The sequence below is a fragment of the Emydura macquarii genome, unplaced genomic scaffold (assembly GCF_026122565.2).
Source record: "Emydura macquarii macquarii isolate MOO-44397 ecotype Brisbane River unplaced genomic scaffold, CSIRO-AGI_Emac_v2 contig_450, whole genome shotgun sequence".
Taxonomy (NCBI): domain Eukaryota; kingdom Metazoa; phylum Chordata; order Testudines; family Chelidae; genus Emydura; species Emydura macquarii.
Genome location: NW_027130587.1, coordinates 14,767,196 through 14,788,593, shown reverse-complemented (window position 1 = coordinate 14,788,593; position 21,398 = coordinate 14,767,196). Strand labels below are relative to the sequence as shown.

At 44.8% G+C, this 21,398-nt stretch overlaps 1 protein-coding gene across 3 annotated transcripts; it reads left to right on the top strand.

The window, feature by feature from the left end:
* Nucleotides 1-7: 7 nt before the first annotated feature.
* Nucleotides 8-21,396, top strand: LHX1 (LIM homeobox 1). 3 transcript variants are annotated; one of them, XR_010918004.1, is made up of 7 exons: nt 8-1,058; nt 4,383-4,609; nt 6,162-6,439; nt 9,636-9,801; nt 11,921-12,322; nt 18,705-18,815; nt 21,065-21,087. XR_010918004.1 is itself a non-coding variant. In XM_067538106.1 (6 exons), exons 1-5 carry the CDS (start codon nt 889-891, stop codon nt 12,298-12,300), a joined length of 1,221 nt encoding a protein of 406 aa, XP_067394207.1. In that variant the 5' UTR covers nt 8-888; the 3' UTR covers nt 12,301-12,322; nt 21,065-21,396. The 3 variants fall into 3 exon arrangements, 2 of the variants coding, with proteins under 2 accessions (XP_067394207.1, XP_067394206.1); XM_067538106.1 differs by lacking the exon at nt 18,705-18,815 and having other exon boundaries at nt 21,065-21,396; XM_067538105.1 differs by lacking the exons at nt 18,705-18,815; nt 21,065-21,087 and having other exon boundaries at nt 11,921-16,501.
* The last annotated feature ends 2 nt before the right edge of the window (nt 21,397-21,398 follow it).

Genomic DNA, 21,398 nt, shown 5'->3' with positions numbered 1-21,398 from the left:
CTATAGCCGCGCCGAAGACTTTAAAACAAAACCACCAAAACCAAACCCAATAACTAACCCGCCAGCACCGCAAAAAGCATGCAATGCACTGTTGTCTCTGCCTGGACAAGGCTAGGAGTTTTGACTAGTGGACTAGACAAATAAACAGGGGTAGGTAAAACTGTCTTGCTGCAATATACCAAGGGGCGTTTGAACTTGTGTCAAGAAGACGGTAGCAACATCAAGCGAGAGGAGATCCATCGGGCTGATTGCTAGTATGAAAATAGCTCGCTCTATATGACAACAAGCATTTCCCCCTCCTCCCCCCGGCCAGGGCGGCGCATCCATGCCAGATTAGGGCAATGGTCCTAGGTTAGCACCCAAAGCTCCTTTTTGCTTATGATTTGATTTGATTTTTTTTTGTTGTTGTTGCTCCTTTTGATTTCTCGTTGGGAAAAGCAGATGCACTTTGACTCCTGACTGCTCTACCTCAGACCTGAGAAAACTCATCACCTTTGTTTTTGTCATTACTGTCCTTTTTATGCGCGTCGATCTTTGCCGTTGTTGGTTGTGGGGTTTTTTACGAGTCTTTTGTTGGCCGGGATTCTGCTGTTGTGTTGGACAGGCTGGGCTGCGGGTGGTTTTTGGTTTTGGGGGTTTTTTTCCCCCCCTTCGCCCTTTTGGTGTGTGCCCGGCTAGGACATTTGAAAGAAGATCTTCTCCCTCCCCCCCTTTGTTTTCCCCCTTTCCTCCTCCAAGGCATTTAAAACAAAACAAAACAAAAAACAACCTACGGCGGTGTTCTCTGCTTTTGAAAAATATTTTTAATTTTTTGTTTTTTGTTTTTTGCTTGACATCTGGGAGCCAAACCCCCCTGCCCCCCCCCCACTCTCAAAATAACCAAAGACAATGGTGCACTGTGCCGGCTGCAAAAGGCCAATCTTGGACCGGTTTTTGTTGAATGTACTGGACAGGGCTTGGCATGTGAAGTGTGTTCAGTGCTGTGAATGTAAATGCAATTTGACAGAGAAATGCTTTTCCCGAGAAGGCAAGCTTTACTGCAAAAACGACTTCTTTCGGTAAGTACCGGCCCCCCCGCCGGGAGCCGTGCTTTACAATTCTCCTTTTAACCTCTCTGCTTTTTTAATAGCACCCAGGCTTTTTTAGTTTTAGTTTTTGTATTCCCCATCGCCGGGCCTCTCCCCAGGCCTTTTACACACACACACACACACACACACACACACACACACACACACACACACCCTTCAGCTCCACTCCTCAAGGTGATCTCTTGGGGAGGGTGCAAAGTGGGGGGGGAGGGCAGGGCCTGTGGTGTGTTGCACCGCGCCACGCTCAGTGCGGAGGGCGGGCATGAGTTTGCCTTGGCCGGAGGGAAAGGTGCCAGACGGAGCAGGGCAGAGAGGAGGCAGGCGGCCGGGGGCACCTCTTCGGCGGCCGGCCAGCGCCGCTGGGAGCGGAGTGGTTCTCTCTGATCCTCGCCCGCGGCCGCGGAGCCGAGCGGACACTTCAGTTCCCAAGTTGGCTTTGAACGAGTGACTTCTGTGCGCGTCTGAAACGGCCCGTGTGTGCGCCCCGCTCCCTTCCCCAAAGAACAAGGGCAAAACCCCGCCGAGGTTTCTTGGATCTAGTGCAGGGAAAGGGCCCTCTGGGCCCGGGCCCATGTCGAGGGTGCGGGCCGGTGAGAGTGCAGGAATAGCGCCGGGTTCTTCCTCCGGGGAGATGGGGAGATGGGCAGCCTCCAGTGTAATCCCAGCCCTGCCGAGGCAGAGATTTGCCTGCTGTAAAGCCGCCACCAAAGGCCGCCCGGTGCTCACCTCCCCCGGGAACTTCAGCTTGGGAAGACCGAGGGAATTCAGTCTTAGACTTCATTTCCCCTCCGCCCCCGGAAGAGTGTACAGCTTCCCAGGGATGGTGGTGGTGTTTATTTGGGGAGTGTTTAGTCTACCTGCAAACTAGTACACAGAAGGATCAGCAGACCCTCCTTGTACTGTGATCCTAGAAACAATGGGAACTATTCCCCCCCCCCCCCACTGAAACATCCTCTCCCAGCCTTCGTCCTTTTCCCTTCAAACTTGTAAATAAATCTCCGAATTGCGTAGCCCCGAAGTACTGAGCAGTATTTCCCTGGGACTTACGCAGGGCAGTGCGCTAATCTTTGGGATGGTGTTTACACCGCTATCCTGGAAAGGAGACCAGGGAAGCGATGATCTCTCCGTTGTCCTCCGAGCCCAGTCCCGGGGTGAAATCCTGGCCCTGTTGAAACCGCTGGGAGTTTCGCCAGGAGTTGAAAGGCCCGGATAAAATGCAGACTTCGCTAGTGCCAGTCTTAAAAACGTGTCCCTAAAATCTGGAGCTCTCCGAGGACACAAGAACCTGACCCCCCCATTTTCTTCAGCCAGCTGGTGTGTGGTATCTTGGCCGGTAGTTAATGTCACGAATAAATATGTGTATATTTGAGAGATTTAAAAAAAATAAATCCCAATCCCTTGGGCTGAATTTCACGTGGATGATGAGGAAAGGCAGCTCTCGGCTCGGAGAGTATGATCCCCTCTCCCCCCTTCTCACTGGGGGGGCTATTGCTTCAATTCTCTGCCAGGAGACATGCACTATTGGTGGTGTTTAAAAGCCAGGCGCTGTCCGGTAGAAACAGCCATTCCCCGGTCACTGAGCCCTGCCCTGCTCTGGCAGTGTGCAGGCCCGGTGCGTTGGGAAGTGATCGTTCACCGGGAAATAACCCCTCTGCTAGCCAAGGCGAAGTCCGGGCGGGTGGGGCAGCGTTACCTCTGGCTGCGGTGGGCTTTGCTGGAGTTTTTGGTCAATATGCGATCACTGGATTTGAATACTAAACGTCTTTCTCCCAGAGGAAGCTGCCCGTATACAAACAAACCCCCCGCTTACCCCACCCCCGACGCAGCAGCTGTAACAATCCACATCCCGGCCTGTGTCCCTGGCAGAAAAACACTTCACAGGCTCCTTCCTCCTCCTGCCTGCTGGCCAGGATCCGCTGCTCCGGGAGCAGAGCACCCCTCAACACCGAGCTGTGCACCGCCGGGCCTGGAGGGGGGAAGCGCTACCAGCCGGCCAGCTCCCCGAGTCCTGCCCGGGACAGTCCATTGATGGAGCCGGGCCCATCCACGCAAAACCTCCTTCGCTTGCAAAAATCTCCTCCTTAGCCTTGGGGTTTTCCCCGGGTAAATTGTCCCCTGGTCTTTCCCTGGTCCGTGGCTCCCACACAAACCTCTGGCCTTATTGTGTCCCTTGTCTGTTACAGTAAATACGATTCACTTGTGTGTATTGATTTCAATATACAGACACACGAGGGCTCTGATGGTTCCTCCTTTGCATTTGTCTTTTCCCTCTGCCATATCCGCATTGCCCAGGGGTGCTCGGCTCAGACGGCTTTCCTTTCCTAAAAACATGTCCTCAAACCGCTTCAAGTGCAAATATTTGTCATGTCCATGCTGCAAAACGTAGCTCCGGATACCATTGCTCGGGGATCTCTGCTCTGCTCGGTTAAACCCTAGTGTCAGCGTTATAGAGCCCTGCTTTTCAAATAATGGAAAGTGTCCCACGCATAGAAATACTCGTGAACAGATCTGCAGGGCAAATGGCAACATTTATTCCAAGTGCATGGAAATATAGGTTATTTCAAGACAAACCTTACCTTTTCACCCGTACCAGGAGCTAAGGTCTACTGCAAAAGGCTAATAATACTGCATAAGCAGGCTAAAATATGTGAACCCGGGTCTTTCTCTCCCCGCCCCCCCCGGGAAGATTTTAAGTGGTGGCCGATCAAATGCAAGCCCCTTGCCTTCCTGTGTGCGGCTGTGCCCGTCTTTATATTCCTAGCACCTTCCTCCAGGACGCGCGCACACAATACAAGGCCCAGGACAAATTAATAACATGTAAGAAATTCTGCTTAATGTTTATTAGAGCGTCGTTAATCAATGTGTCAAGGTTTAAAGGGGAAACTCTCGACAGCCCAGCTCCAGTGTTTTAATTAATCTTCCAGCAATTTATCCTCTCCCCAGATCACTTCTTTTTAACGTATAATTTATTATAGAGCTATAATATATAGACTGGGGGACATTTTTCTGCATGGCTAAATAATGCACTTTGATAGGAAAAATGTTTTTTTTAAATATTCTTTGAAGGCGATTTGGGGGACTGGATATTTTATTTAGAGGAGATAGGAGCTTTCACAAAATGTGACCCTTTGTTCTGCTTTCTTTCCCCCTTAATACAAATATTGGCTTGATTTTTTTTTTAAGTATTAGGCGCTATTTTAATGTGGTGATACTGCTAGTGCAGGGGGCTCTTCGGGACACCTATATGATGTGCTGATCCTGCTGTTCTTCCACCCTTTCTCTCTTCCCTGCCAGGTGTTTTGGGACCAAGTGTGCTGGCTGTGCCCAGGGGATCTCCCCCAGCGACTTGGTCAGGAGGGCAAGGAGCAAGGTGTTCCACTTGAACTGCTTTACTTGCATGATGTGTAACAAACAGCTCTCCACCGGCGAGGAACTCTACATTATCGACGAGAACAAGTTTGTCTGCAAAGAAGATTACCTAAATAACAGCAATACTGCCAAAGAGAACAGCCTGCACTCAGGTGAGGAGATCTCTGCCACCGTCACTCGCCTGCCGGGCGACCAGCTGCCTTGCGAAAGGCTTCAAATACCGCTTGGGTCTGCAGAGAGGGCTGTCTGGCACTCGTGGTGTGTGTGTGTCTGTATGCACGCACACACGCACACACACACACGTCCCCAGCATAGTGTTTTAATCAAGCTGAAGACTCCAGCAGACCTCTCTTTTACTCCTCTTAGTGTAAGGGAAGTGCTACGAAATTGCTTTCCTTTTCTTTTCTTTCTTTTTTCTCCCCCCTCGTTATTTATTTATATATTTTGGGCAAAGTAAAGATGCCGGGCCAGGCCTCCCGAACTCAACTTTCACATCGTATTCTAGAACCTGAATTGGGAGCAGGAATCCCTCCTTGTTCGCAAGTATATTGGTAACTCAGTCAGTTGGATGCAAACGGGGCAGGCAGTGCTCAGCGGCTCTGACACGTAACACATACACAGTGCAAAGAGAAGATCGGTAGTAATGTACTGGTTTCATTTTGGAATGGCACATTTTTACCATCAGAAATGACTTTGGCTGATAATGCATTCCAAATACACACATTTTCGGACTGTGTCTAGTTGGTTTCGTTTCCATTTGTGATAACATGGGACCCTCCTGGGTGTGGGATCTTGGCTGAGTGAAGTCTGCCCCTTTACATTCTGATTTTATAACCCGTCTCCGAGGCCTGGCATATCCTGGTATGAGCGACACGCTCCCTATCACGTCTGATTAAGGAGAACGCGATTGATGCCCTGAGCAATATTTTCAGAGCATGAATTTTGATTCCGACCAGAACTATTCTGGAGCCGTATGTGAGGAACAGTGCGAGCTATTTCAGAAAATGTTCTTACCCTGTAGTTCTAGACCACTGGAGTGTCCACTTGCAATCTGCCACACGGTATATTGTACCGGCTGGAATTTTGCAACTGTTGCATTTGGAGTCCATATAAGTAAAAGAATGGCAGAGGAATAGATGTGAGACCTTGCACAGTATCGGAGTGCTGTACTCCAGATCAATTAGACATGTGCAGCTGGGAAAGGGGGTTTTAAAAGTTGGAATGTATTTTGTTTTTATTTCATCTTAAATGAGTCGAATGCTCATAAATACAATGCAGTTTTGACGCCCAGATGTGGGGTTTTTAAGCTTTAGACAAGGTCAGCTGAGTTGATGATAGTGATCTCTTCTGGCCTTCAAAATCTAGGGATGTTGCATTTAAATTCATGCTCATTTTTGGTGGGGAGTGCGTTATGATATCCAAGTTCCCAGTCAGAGCAAGCGGCCTAGGAAAGATCAGAGAAACGCAGACACTTTCCCGAGCTGTGGGGCGGGTGGAGGGAAGAGGGGTTCGAGATGGGAACTGCTCGGAGGGGTTTTCCAGGCAGGGGGAGGGAGGTTTCCTAGCACATCGAGCGCTGCATGTTAAGCTGTCTCACCTTCACACGAATGTGTTACCGCGCGTGCAGTGTGTGGGGCTAGGGTGAATGCAAATGTTCAGCACAGACGATGTGAGTGTGATCCCCCCCCCTTTCCTTTTGCCCAGCCACAACCGGCAGTGACCCCAGTCTGTCTCCGGATTCCCAAGACCCTTCCCAAGACGACGCTAAAGACTCTGAGAGCGCAAACGTGTCAGACAAGGAAACTGGCAGCAACGAAAATGATGATCAGAACCTGGGGGCCAAGAGGAGGGGCCCCCGCACCACGATCAAAGCCAAACAGCTAGAGACACTGAAAGCAGCCTTCGCAGCTACCCCAAAACCTACCCGGCACATCAGGGAACAGCTGGCCCAGGAAACCGGGCTCAACATGCGAGTCATACAGGTACCAAAACCCAGCCCCAGGCTCGGCTGCCTTGGGGGCCGGGGGCGCTTTGTGTGTGTGGATCGCTTGTCTGGGGGAGGGTTTTCCAAGGAGCCACGTCCAAAGCCCACCGGGAGGCGCCCGTAGGCTCTGAGTCAGGCCCCCTGTGGGGGTCTCCAAATAACTCCCCCAAAGACAGGCCGGCCCGTTTAAAAACGTGCGATCGGGCGCTTTCTAGCTGAGCAGCATCTCAATTGAAGAGCACGGCGGAGAGAGGGGGATTGGGTTAAAGAGACGGGTCTCCTTGGGTAGTGAAAAGCCTCCAGGCCTCCAGAGGGCAAGATTCCCATAGTCCTGCTCGCCCTGGGCGGTCCCTGCTCTGCACCTGGCCACTGAAATCCACTCCTGGAGCAAAGGGCTGGGGGGTGAGCATCTGGCTCTGTCCCCGCAGAGTTGGGGGGAGCTAGCTGTACCCCCCATAACCACGGCAAAGGGAGAGCAAAGGCTTGTGTGTTTGCTTGGCTGGTCAGTCTCACCCGCCTCCCAAAACCAGGGACAGCCGCGGTCTAGTTGGGCATTTCGAAATACAAACCGTAGCATTGCAGGACAGGTTTGTTGACCCTCAAGTACATAAACAGCTGCTTTCTGTGCTCAGCGCCTGCTGCTGACTGAACTTCCCCCTGGGAGATCCTGGGAGGCTAAAAGCCCAGCACTTAAAACCTTGCAGGCATTTTGTAGCCACCTTTCCTTTGGCTCCTGAATATTCAGGAAACATACCAAGCTTGAGCAGGTTCCGAAAAGGAGCAACAGATGTGCAGGGAAAGGCATAAATCTATACAACGGGGGAAGCCCTAGAGGAAGGCTTTCTGCAGGAGAAGAGAGAAAAGAAACGGTACAGCCAGCTCCGAGGGAAGGGCCCAGGTAGAAGTGAAAAGGGAAAGGGAGTTGTAGGCATACATCATAACATTGACACCGCTTGTGCAGAGCGAAGAATCCCGTCCAGACTAGAGGGTGCCCGGCTGGTTTTAAGGTGAACCAGTGGAGGAAAGCCCTGGCCTATTCAAAGCGTTCTTAGTGCTCAGATTTTCAACAAACCTACACTTTCCAGGGTGCCATTGTAAGCGAACAGGCTAAAAAAAACACCCCAACCCCCAAGAGAAATGTCCCCGCTGCCAGGAACAGCCCGGCCCGTCCGCGCCTGGGCCTGCACTGACCCGTGCACACTGCGGGTGAAATCCTCCAGCCTGCGCCGGCCTGAGACTCCCGCAGCCCGCACGGGGAGTTTTGCCGGAGCGAAGAGTGCCGAGATTGGGCTCCTAACCTCCCGCGCAGACTTGACTTTAAACAAGGCAGCCCGCTCCGTGGAGGAAGTGCTAAAGAAGCTGCGACTGGTCTAGAAATTAATAACCATACATGTGAGGGGTTAATGGGTAAATAAGAATGACAATGCGCCGGAATTATGAAAAGGTTTATAAACCCGCAGCGCTGGGGGTAATGGGGGGTTAAAGGACCATTAAGGCGAGGTTAGATTGGAGAGTCTCAGTGTGAGGATAATTAGGAGTAATCTTGTCAGGGTAATAAGAATTAACTCAATCATTCTTGACCTGCAGCTGAAGTGCTGTAAGCACAGAACGGAGGGACTGATCTGAAATGTTCAATTCGACACCGACTGGACAATTTGGATCTATAACACACCAATATATGTGTGTAGACAGAGAGAGAGAGAGAGCCAGCTGGGCGTGTTTGTGTGTCTGTGTTCTTAGCATGTTTGTAAAAGTACATATCTGCATGGATAAGAATAAAGGGTGTAGATGTGTACATTGTGTGTGTGTGTGTGTATATCATTGTGTGAATTCACACATACACTCTGTGCACAATATAGATATATATCATTGTGTGATTACACACATACACTCTGTATGCGTAATAGAGTGTATGTGTGTTATTCACACAATGAGATATATACACACACACAATGTATACATCTATCTATCTACATTTAATTGTGTGTGTGTAAATATAATGTGTATATATGTGTCTCTCTCTCTCTGTGTATACATATGAGTGTGTTTGTGCAAATTGTTAATGGTAAAAATGTCTGCCATGTAGTTCAAACTGGAACAACAGCCACTTAGTTTGAACCTGATCTTCAGGGAGAGTTTTGCCCGAATAAAAGTTACAGGATCGGGCCCTATTATATGTGGTAGAAAAATCGTCGGTATCGTCTTTTTTCCCCTTAAAAGAAAAATAACACCCGCTTTTGTTTTCCTTGAGCGGGGTTTTGCTCCCCTTTAGCCCCAGTATGCGACAGCCCTGAAGTTAATTAGTGACTCAGGGAGTTGAGGCGCCGAGGACTTTGCTTTGTGTTGGTTTAAAAGAAAAGCACAACTCTTTATTTAAAGCGTCTCCAAGACATTCTTAGATCCGTCTCCAGCGCCCAAAGTTTTTTGGTATTTTTTTTTTAATCTTTCCCAGCGCTTGTTGAAATTACTCCGTGGGGTTATTTCGGGGGGATTGCTGTGTGTGTCTCTCCAGTCATTTGTCTGTGCTCTCCTGTATTTATTTTGAGAACAAAAGCCGTCCCCATCTGACCTGCCCCGCACGGCGGGTGTTGGGTGCCCGGGCTGAACCCCCTCTCCAGCCTGTGCTCTTACAAATCCGGCGCCGGGCTCAGGACAGTGTAGCTGGGGTGGTGAAAATTCAAGTAGGAGAAGATCAGGCTTTCCCAGGGGGTGGAGGCCCGAAAGCACCTAACCCCTGGGCTGTCTCGGGCCTGCCCCCGTGATACACGGTCCGTCCCCGGGGCCCAGACGGGTTCACACACTTCGCAGTTCATCAGTCACCTCGCCTGCCCACGGGCGCTGCGGAGGGGCCTTCTCTCTGCACCGGGGGGGGGACAGGGGACAGGCCGGGGCCGAGCTATGCCTGCCGGCAGAAAGGAAGGTGGACAGAAAGGGGAAATACAAACGTGTGCCTCTGCTCCGGCTTTCAGGCGCGGGGTGTGTGTGTGTGTGTGTGCGTGTGTAAACCTTCCTGCGGGGGGATGTGTGGCGCCTGGGGTGCGGTGCGTGTCCGCGCACGACCCTGTGTAGACGCGGCCGAACAGGGTTGCCGGCCGGGTTTCCTGGGGCTGGAGGGTCGGGGCGGGGGCAGGATGCGCCGGTCCCCGGGCGGCAGCTCCTCATCTCCGGTCTCTCCCCCCCGCGGCCGGGGCCAGGTGTGGTTCCAGAACCGGCGCTCCAAGGAGAGGCGCATGAAGCAGCTGAGCGCGCTGGGCGCCCGCCGGCACGCCTTCTTCCGCAGCCCCCGCAGGATGAGACCGCTGGTGGACCGGCTGGAGCCCGGCGAGCTCATCCCCAACGGGCCCTTCTCTTTCTACGGAGGTGGGTAATCGCGCCGGCCAGCGGGCTAGAAACCAGAACAACTCCCCCCACCCCACCCCCGGTGAGGGGAAACTGAGGCCAGGCCAAGTTCCCCCCGCGCCGGCCCGGCCCGGACACGCGAAGGGGGAGACATTTCTCATCAGCACAGGGGGGGGGGATCATGCAGCACAATCACAGCCCCCCCGCAGCAAAGCACCGCGAGTTACCCGCGGGGACGCTCCCACGCAAACCCCAGCGCCCACGCAGCACCGAGAGCGAAGGTTTCCCCCTCTCCGCGCCCCAGGCGGGATTTCAGGGCGTGGGGAGGAGCGGGGGACCCTGCCGGGCAGATCTCCGCTGCGGGGCTCCTGTGAGGGCGGCAATGACCCGCTGCAGGGGACACACGGCCCGCGGGAGGGAATTCGCGCTGCGGGAAGGAGCTGTGCTGAACACGCCGGTGCACGGGCCGTGCTCCCGGAGGAAGCGGTGCCGGGGGCAGGGAGTTTCTCTCTTCGGAGATTATTCTTGTGGGAGGTTTCTTTCCCTCAGGCCCGTTCCATCTCCAGAGATCTCGGCTCCGTCATTTAGCACCCGCCTGAATCTCTGCCACTCGTGGCTTTCCAAAGCCGAGCTGAACTCTCCTTGCAACGTTTGCTGGGGTTTTTGGAGGGCGGGGCAGGGCTTGTTTGATTGTGCTGCAGGTCGTGGGGGCAGCGCAAACACTGCCATATTTCCGGCCGGGAAAGGCCCCATTTCCCGGATCCTGTAAATACGAGAGACGGGACTGATTGTAAAACCAACTGATTACCGACCAAGTAAGGGAAAGGCTGCCTCTCTGGTCCTGCTCTTGGCTGGTCCTTGACTCCTTCTGGGGTCCGTCGGAGACAGAGAAAGGAAAGAGAAGGTGTCTACACTAACCTGCGGACAGCGCTGCCCTCCGGCTGGAGTGAGTGAGCGACGCGGCGCCGGAGGAGTAAACAGACACCGGAGCCTTGCAAAAGCGGACTGGGGGCGGGGAAGGGAAGAGGAGGGCCCCGAGATGAAGCATGCGATCAAGTGCAGTGTGGCCGCATCCTGTTGTCAGTTCGGCCCTTTTATCCGTTGCATTTTCCTAGAGTGAGAATAGGGAGCGGGCATAAAACAGCAGAATCTGTCGGTCACGGTTGTTTTCAGAAACCTTGCAAACCAATAGCCAGCTGTTTGATTTCGCTGTCAGTTAGACTGCTCCTCTTTTCCCCTTTCCCCTGTCTTTTTTTTTAAATGGCCGAAGCTTTCCCTGCATTCCTCGGCCAGAGTAATTGGAGGTGGTGTGAAAGCTCCATTGGGACCAGAGCCGTGGGACATTTCAGTAGATAAGTCAAGTGACAGGCATTTAGGAAAGGTGCTATCTGTGTTCTCTGGGCTAGAGGGATCCATGATCAACAGGGATCGGTCCCTCCTGCTAAAACAATTTAAACCAAGTCTTTCCAATGGACTAAGATGCAGACATCATATCTCATCAGCTAAGCAGCATTGGCTTTTAAATTCAGTGCATTTATTTTTCTTTATGTTTTATTGAAATGGCTACTTTTTTGGAGAAAGAAGGTTGGAATTCCTTTGCAGACTTCCCATAATTTGAAAAAATCAAGCAGATCATTGCTTGGGCAAAGTACTTAATACCAGTGTTCTTTAAAAAAACCCCACCAAATTCCTTTTCTTATTGCAAGCTCTTTGGAGAGGGTGAGGTACTTTTTCTGTTTGTTTATGGTTGTACAGCACCTAGCACGTTGGGCCCTGGGGAACTGAATGTGTTTAGCAGCTCTATAGGCACCTTATTGAAGTGGCCTGATTGGTGAAAGTAAGTGCTACTGGGTGCCCAGCACTTTGGTAAATCAGGTGACTTTAGCGAGGTATTTACACCGGTGCTGAGCTCTTCTGAGCATCTGGCCATTGGGCCTTCTTCAAGTGCCTAATTGAGGGCCTCACCCAAAGCCTAAGGAGCTCAATGGCAAGCGTCACGTTGATTTTAGTTAGCTTTGGACCAGTTTAACGCACCTAGTTTGCCTTTAGGATGTCTCTGGTGAATTGCTCTAGTTCTGTTATTCTTTTATGCGTGGTCACTTTGCATTATTCTCCCTCTCTCTCTTTTTTTGTCTGGTAGATTATCAGAGCGAGTATTATGGGCCTGGAAGCAATTATGATTTCTTCCCTCAAGGACCCCCTTCATCTCAAGCTCAGACACCAGTCGATCTCCCCTTTGTGCCCTCTTCTGGGCCACCAGGAACTCCTCTGGGTGGAATGGATCACCCATTACCCGGACACCACCCTTCCAGTGAGGCTCAGCGCTTCGCTGACATAATGTCACATCCACCTGGAGACTCACCCAGCCCTGAGCCCAACCTGCCAGGCTCTTTGCACTCCATGTCTGCAGAAGTTTTTGGTCCAAGTCCTCCGTTTTCTTCAATATCCGTCAACGGTGGTGCTAATTATGGCAATCACTTGTCACATCCACCAGAAATGAATGAAGCAGCTGTGTGGTAGCTTTAAAACAAACTGGGTCTAAGTAAGTGATGATCTTCTAGTCTGCTTATGTTATGGTGTACAGAAATGAATAAATATAACATCTCTCTTGCCCTAAGACAATTTTATCTTGGGAATGAACTGAATCCAAATCCCTCCAAGGCAAGTTTTGCTATAGACCGGGACAATCTTCATAATAGGGTTGTAACAAACAAACAAACAAACAAACAAAAAAGGGACATTTTTGGTACCATTGAAAAGAAACTGGTGAAGCTGTACAGTAGCGTGCTGCCATGCTATAGGATGGCATAAGTTGAATACCCTGTTGGATGTCACCCTAAGAGCCACAATCCTTAGAAACTTTTCATTTAAAAAACAAACAAAACAAAACAAAAAAGAACAAAAGAAAGGTCAAGGAAAGGGAGGGGGAAGCTTCAAGAACTCTAGTATTCCTGGTTAAGGATGGTTCTGGCATTAGGAATTGGTTTGTTAATTTTGTCTCTCAGAAAGTTCAACAACAACAAACTCTTTTTAGCTTCAGAAATGCGAGCCTGCTGAGTACCAGGTGGGACTTTTTGGTTTTTAATTATTTTGCCAAAATAACAAATACTAAATGTAAGCCCTCAGCATCAACTCTTCTACCTTCACAAAGCTACACACACAAAAAATCCTCATAATAACAAAGGTCACCAACCAGACCTCTAACTAACATGACTTGAAACAAACAAATAAAAAAAAAAGTATTCTACCTTCACAAAAAAACGAAAACAAACAAAAAAAAACCAACCTAAACAAAAGACTCTATTGAACTAAAAACAGTCAACTGTTTACGTATGATGTTAAATTCAGGAGTTCAGTGTTTTACTAATAAATCCTGTTTTAGAACCTCTTGTTCAAAAGCAAAATATTTTGAGCAACCAACCAAAATATATCACTTTCTTTTCTGTAGATGTTATATGACAGATTGCAGGGCTTGTGGTTCACTGTGCTAGTTGTAAAAGGTGTTGTTTACAGAAGGCAAAGAAAAAAAAAACCCATGAAAACCAGACAGTTGCCAAATAAAGTAATTATATAGCACAAATACTGTAAGGTGCTTTGCACCAGCAACCTGAGAAAGTGTTTTTTTTAATGAAGTGTTACAAGGTTAAACAAACAAACATCTTTGCTAATTTTTAGTCCTGTTGAACATTCATGGAATTGTTAATATGACTTATATAGACCCACACAGGTTTTATTTTTGTGTCTTTAAAAGAAAAGTCCAAAATATTTAAATTTTATGGTCAAATATGCAGTCAACAGCTGCTACGTTTTTCTTTATATATTAAATTTCTCATATGTCTTTTATTGTTCTAATAAACCTAAGCTTGTGTGACCTCCAGTGCATATTAGACCATTCACTGTATGAAAGAAAACATGTTGGATAAAATTTGTGAGTTTTTAATAAAATTAGAAAATCTGATGTTTAGATAAGTTGTGTTTCATTTGATGTTTTAAATCATTTTAAATGGAATCTCTTGAGTAAAATATCCCTGAAAAGAAACATCCACTATTCTCGTATTGTGTATCTATTTTGCTTTGATAGAAGTCTAAACCCTGTTGCCAATGAAGATAGATGTTATCTGTAGTTTCATCCTCTCTTTGCATCTGCAGACTTAATTGATACAGTGCAAAAATATGTTCATCTATCAATTAAATTACAGAATTGGAAACTAATCTAATTGTTAAATATATTAGCTCATTCTAGGTCTATGGTAAAACAAAATGTGTCCAAAATGTTCATTTTTATGCATATACAACACTGTATTGTGAATATGTCAAAAACCTGTAAATATGTGGTTTAGGATTGATCCATTTTTAGCTCAATTTATTTTCCATAGGTAATCCTGATTTCTAATTTGGTGGTCTGAAAGATAACATAAACAGAATGTACAGCAAGAAATGACAGTAATTTTTTCAGAGCTGATATAAAGTCCATTGTTTTATAGCATTTGGTACATTTGAAGTTGTACTAGATACATATAGTCCTGAGACCCACTACCCCTAAAATTTTGAAAGTTACTGATATAATATTTCAGTTGTGAATTATTACATTATTCAGGCATCAATGATATTTTTGCCTTATGACTGCAGACTGAGATAAAGAGTACAAGATTGGGTCTAGGTTTGAAAAGTTACATAATTAAAAGAAGTTCCAAGTGCTCATTTAATAGGGAGATGGGAGTGGAATTACGTATATTCTCCATCCCTGAGTTTGGCTGTTTCTCTTTTGTTTTAAGTAGACCCAGGAATTTTGGTCTTACGTACAGACACAGCTTTTTAGTCTTGATTATTTCTCTCTTTGTAGTGAGGGGAAAAAATCAGAATGCTTTAAAATTGTATGGTATGTAATTTTCATTGGTGGTTTCACATTTTGACACACATGAGGCTTATAGATCCAGCAGAGGGGGCATTTAGTTTAAGCAATACTTCAATTTAAACACAGAATGTCTTATATAATAAGATAAAAATATAAACTATCTGCAAGGAATCTGTTAGTGTTCTTTTTAAAAAAAATCATGCTTTATTAAATGCAGGGGAGACTTCTTAAACTCATGGGCTCTGTGTGTAACTCATTTCTTTACCTGCTTTATTTTTTATATCAGGTGCTTCCAATATTTTGCTCCATTTTTTATTTATATAAAGAAATCACCGGAGAGCTCTTCATTACATATTTTGATTTAACTAGACTGATGATCTTTATATATACTATCATTTGCTATTGGGGGCTGGTCTGCACTGCTGTTTTATTGTTGAGTCAGTTATGGTATATGACAAATTTCACCAAACAGGCATAATCTGTAGAAATTGTGCCAGATGTTTTTTCCCCCCTTTTTCTTTCTTGCGGTGAGTTACTTGTACAGTGTATTAAGTGTTTATTTATGTATCACACGGGTAGAAATGTGATGTAACTCAGATTTAGATCATACTAGGCCAAAGGAAAGCCTGTGTCTACTGGACCCAATCCTGCAGTCCTTATTTCAGACAAAGGATCCCACTCAAATCAGCAGGAATTTTGCCTGACTAAGGACTAAGGGCACTGTCCAGAAGATTATGAGAACTCTGGCTCTGATCCATCAAAGCACTTAAGCACATGCTTAACTTTAAGCACGTGACTAGTCCCGTGTGTAAAGTTAAGCACACACCTACGTGCTTCGTTGAATTGGAACCACAGTGCTCCGCCCTCTGCAAAGTGGAGTCCTAGAGTTCTAGACTCTGATTAACAAGGTAGATACTTAGGAAGGACCTAATCCTGCATTGCTTGAAAAGTCAAAACTCCTATTGAAATTGTTGGGATATTGGACCCTCTATAAGCTCATGAGCAACTCTATTGAAGGGTAGTACTCCTGAGTAAGAGTTCGCAGGATAAGGTCCTGTGAGTATATATGTTTGTGTGTGTGTGTGTGTATGTATGTGTTTTATATATATAAAAACACACACATTACATGTGTGCAAAGACACACACACTGGATTTTCAAGCCTGTTTTAAAAAAATATCCTCTTTTGATCTCTTCTTGCTCAGCCATTATCGGTTCTGATGGCCTCCCAGGGGTGCCGGTGTGTTGCAGCAGAAAATGTAGATTGATGACACAGGACCGTGTCCAGGCCTAGATCTGTGCACCAAACTTCCACGGGCACACGTTGGAGTTTGACACACAAATCGAGAGCAATCTGTAGCCTTTATTTTATGGCAAAGTAAGGATTGTTCAGCATTTGAATGCGTAAGACTAAGGACTTCTGCAAATCCTTTACAGCCATATATTATTTACTAGGGAAAAGAGTGTGTGAAAACAATAAGTGCACTATTTATAGTAAAGCGATGTTAATTTAACAAGATGTTTCTATTGACTAATCAAAATGAGCCTAAAACTACTGAGAGTCTCCAGCATTCAAACAACTCTTCTTTTGTCACAAATTGTGGACCATATTCTATTTCATTAGCATTACTGGAAACTCCCATTGATGTCAGTAGCAACTTCCTTTTTTGTTCATGATTTCCATGATCTATTTACTCAGGCCTATGCTTGAGGGAGTGATGGGGGGATTTGTAAAGATCTGTATCCTAGGGTGAAAATGTACCTAAATTATGATTTGTAGATAAATTATGTATATTATTTTAATATATGTATGTGTGCCCAGATACTGAGTGATGGGTGCACAATACAAATCTATAAATAAATACAATTTAAGAATATGAGTGGTGATTTACATACTTTTACCATTCATTGAAGGGTCCAAAACTGCGATCTTTACTAAGGCAAAAATCCCATTGGCTCTACTGGGATTTTTCCCTGATCAGAAATTATTGAATTAGGCCTCAGTTGCTTTAATAGTAGTATTTATAAGAAACTGAGGTTTCCCTTTCCGTGTTCAGCCTTGTAAACAGCCTAGTATAAGACTTCACATATATTTAAGCTTACCAAAGGCATGCCCATTTCTTCACCTAGACAATGCGGTTCAAGTGAGAGAACAAAGTATCAAAGGTTTACATCGCTGGTGAAATTAAATGTACTGGGAACGAGAGGAATCAGTTTGAAAAAGTCTTCTGTTTACTTGTACATCATCACTCAGTCACTGTATTTTGGTAGCCAGAATTACTTATCACAACAATGCTCACAAAGCTCCAACTAAAATGAAAGTGGTCATTTTAAAAAAGGCTTTCAGTCTACAATGATTAACACCCGTTGTTTGCTTTCTCCTTTCTGTGGTGTTTTGTGGACAAATACTCACTTGCATTTTTCTTTAAACCCAATTGTAAAAAATATCCATGGCAGGGGTGTCACGCATTTTGCTAAGAATGTCAAATACAAATTTTAATTATAAACTGTGGGCCGGGTCTCCAAAGTTAGGGCCTCGGGGCACAGTAGATCTTTCACTGACTGAAAATGGGAGCTTTTAAGAAGTTTGAGGGTAGACGGTGCCCCTTATATAGTATCTGAACTTTCAGTTACTAAAGTCACTGTTGCATTCAGCATCGCTGAATAGGAAAGAAAAAAAAAGGCAGGGTATAGGACTACCAATTTTTCTGCATTTTGCCACTTGTGCATATAATCACCTGATTTGGGTCACACGGTTGTCTTAACTGCAAAATAGCTGCACAGTTGTGCACCTAAAACATTAGAATCTGTGTCTTAGAATGTTGTCATCAGGCTCTATAGGTAAGACCCCATTGGGATGAAAGGGGTGATTCACTTCTTTAGCGGTGTTGTTTCAGGCTGTCTGCAGATTCAGGAAGATAGTTCTGCATTGGTTACACGTGGTTCAATGTTTGCAAGGTTTTCTTTGCAGCTATAAGAACTAGTAACTTCCTTTCTTCTTGATTTATTTATTTTTAAATGAAAGCTCTGCTGAATCTGAATATGGGGGTGGGACCTGATAAATACCTCAGGCAGGCTGGATTCATACCTTTCTCACCACTAATATAAAGGGTTGAGAATTGCCATTGATTGACACATAAAGCTGCCATGATGTCATTGGATGTTCCATGTGTGGCACGAAGACTCCAATCCAGCAAAGCACTTAAGCATGTGCTTCAATTTAAACAGATGAATAGCCTGATTGATTTCTGTGGGACAACTCATACGTAAAGGTAAGTACATGCTTAAATATTTTTGTGGACTGGAGCCTCTTCCAGGAGAGGGCTAAGCATCTGATACTAGATCAAAACCAACCTGGACAAGTGTATTTTGTATATATAGAAAATAAATATTGCATTCTTACATTCCCCTGAAATTGTAGAGAATATACATGTGTTTAGCTCTGTGTGTCAGTGGTCAAAAATATACTTTACTCTCTCCTATAAATTATTTTCTTAATCTTTAGAGGGCCTCTCTGTGTTCTTATAATTCCTGTATATCAGTAGTATCTTTGAACCTGACATGGATCTATTTCAAATGTATTAAATATATTGTAAATTCAAGAACATACAGGAAGGGTGGGATTTTCACTGAGAGCTCGTAGCTCTTTCAGGCATTTTTGATAATCCTTCCCCAAGCAAATAAAAACAGATGAAAAAAATCATTTAATAAATCTTGCCTTAATGTCCTTACTAAAGTTGGAGAAAAAATGTGAATTGGTTGTTGCAGTGAATTTTGAATTTTTTTTTTCAAAAAAAATTTTTTTATCTGAAAACGCAATTTTTTGGTTTCCCTTCATCCGTCTCTCCATTTTTCCTCCCTCCCTTTCCCAGTGGCAAAATGTTGCCACTGGAAACCATTTTGAAATGCAAAAAAATTGTCTTCTAAAAAAAAACCATTTCAACTAAAAAAAAAAATTTTTGTTTTGGGGAAAAAAATGCCATTTTCCATTGAAAAATGTTTAGGGCTGTATACTGCCTTCCATGTATGAGTCAAATTCTGCCCTGGATAATGCAATTCAATTTACTTCAGTGGATGCAACCCTGATGCATGTAGCTGCCATTGATAACTATGGGAATTTTGCCATAGACTGATGCATGCAGTTTGCAGCCCAACTTGTAACCACCCTACTATCTCACAAAGGTAAGAGACGAAGGCTGAGTGATATTGAACACTGAAATGTTAAGTGAATGATCGGTAAATTGTTTAGTATACATGCTTGGATTGTTTTCTATTTCTATATGCATTCCTTGCTTTTTTTCATTTTTAAAAATATGCTTAAAAATAAAAGCAACGTATTATTATTGGTTGTATGTATTTATACAGTACCCAAATGCGTGCTTTCCTAGATTTGCTAAGACTGACTCTAATCTGAGAGTCTTCCTAATGCCAAAAAGCCACATATATATGTCATAGGAAGACAGGAAAATATGAATGGGAAAAATGAGAAGATGATGTTTTTATAGTAATTCTTCCCAAAGCACATTTGTACATCTGTTATGCGTTTAGATCAATATTTTTATTTTAGCAAATAAGCATGTAGATCTACAGTAACATTAAAAGGGAAATATTAAAGAAACCATGTTAACTATTTAGGGATTCATGTTTCCAGTCTGCAAACAGAAAGAAGGCTTTACAATACCTAATATGAATATAAATGCTTTCATGATTGTCTTAAAAATTAAATGAAAAGATATTTTTATTATGATTTATTTATTATACAAACATTGTCTTGCATGATTATGAATCTAAACAGCAGCAGCATGGTTTTAGGGGATGTGATCCAGAAACTGAAACAGACTAGTCTGTCTCTGTCTGTTTTAATTATCCAAGCTGAGTGAAATGCAAAAAGGAAACAGAATAAATAGTAAGAAGGAAATTGGATTTTGAAATATTTTAACAATCGATGGTGTTTTTAATAGTAGGGATTTTTTGTTTGGTTTTGTTTTATATTGACAGGGTACTTTTAACAAAGATTCTAAAGGGCTAGCCCCTGAACATTTTGGCCCCAATCCAGCACAGTTCTCAAACGCGTGAATAACTTTAAGGATGTGTATAGTCCCATTGGGTCTGATTCTCCGTTGTCCTGTACATTGCGCTGCCATTTATACCAATGCAAAGTGAGGGCAAAGCTACCATTCTCATTTTGTAATGTTTCACACTCACTTTGCTCTAGTGTAAATGGTTGCACAAGGTGCAGAGCATCAGAGAATTAGGCCTGTTGGCTTCAATAAGATTACTCATATATTTGAAATTATACATGATCTTAAATGCCTTGCTGGATCAGGGACTTTGTGCAGAACAATAGTCCTATTAATCTCAATGGATGAAAGTCTGGCCCCCTGGAAGTCAATGACAAAAATCCCATTGACTTCAATGGGACCTGGATTTCACCCAATGGGAATAGTGTAAATTAAACAGAATTTGGCTCATGATTAGTTCACCATGGATTAAATAATAGATTGGAAGCATTTTATAATGTAACCATCACTAAAAGCCCCTCTCTCTTTTCAGAGAGAAGTATTTTGTATTTGTGAGCTAGGGCAGCGAACATCCATCCTGCACTTGGTACTATCTGTGGGTTTGGAAATGCGGTTATGCATGGGTATGTTGGCAGTAGATCCTTGGATGGCTGAGTATGTATAAGTACCTATTTCTGCTATTTAATTTTTGATAGATTATATACATATTTGTTATTTTAATATTAAATGTATGCATGCTCCTCCCTTACTTAATAATATGGGCTTGTATTCTAAAGCCAAAATGCTTGTTCCACCTAAAAAAATAAAATAAAATAAAAAATCCAAACCAACAAGCCACCGGAGACAAACTGTGTGTGTCCACAGTTTTATAATATCATGTTTTAAGAACCAATACGGTAAGGATCCCTAATTGTGTGTTGTTGCAGCAAAAGCAAATACAAGAAATATACAATGTAGAGTTTTATAGCCACCTTTTCAGAGCTGCAAAATGTAATTTGCAAAACAAAATTTACATCCTTATGTTTTTCTATTCCCCTCCCTACCCCCCCACAAAAGCTGAAAAAAAGCATTTAAATCCTACATTGTATAAAATCCAGGAGTTTGATATATAATAAACATGGGCATTTGAATTAAAGGTTTTACATGTAATATAACTATAATACAATTTTAATTGTATATGCTGTTCTTTGTATACAATATAACCACAATACTTTACAGGGAGACTATTTCTGGGAACTGTTTTGAGAGCTCATCTTAGTAACATTGGATTTGGGGGTTTTAGTCTTTCCTCATAATGGTGTCTTACAGGGTTTTCCAGAGCCCCCATTTGAAGTTGTTAGCTGAGCAATAAATACTCTGCCTAGCTGCTGAAGGAAATGGTAATTAATGATATTCCTCTGCCCTCTGTAGGACAACTGGCTGCACTGAACGCTTCTGCTTCAGGGGAAATAATATTGGATCATGGAGTAAAGCAACAAACCCATGACACACACCTTGGTTGCTGCCTGGCACAGACATTTCTGCATTCTAATTAAAAGTCACCTTTGGATTAATTTTATAACATTTAAAAGCAGATAAGCAATGGGGACAGTTTTTGCTGACTGGAAAAAGGAGGGGATGAGAGAGTATCATGCTGAATTTGTCTCTTAGCTAGAGGTAGATCTGGTTTCAGACTGACGTTTGTAACTTGAACCTACTGTCGTAAGGAGCAGAATCCAAATACTGAATGTGAATAAACTGAAAT

Bases quoted from the DNA above. Each gene is read 5' to 3' on its own strand.
- LHX1 (XM_067538106.1), top strand. From the start codon at position 889: ATGGTGCACTGTGCCGGCTGCAAAAGGCCAATCTTGGACCGGTTTTTG. The intron at 1,059-4,382 runs GTAAGTACCGGC...CTTCCCTGCCAG, and splicing joins TGCAAAAACGACTTCTTTCG to GTGTTTTGGGACCAAGTGTG. The intron at 6,440-9,635 runs GTACCAAAACCC...GGCCGGGGCCAG, and splicing joins TCAACATGCGAGTCATACAG to GTGTGGTTCCAGAACCGGCG.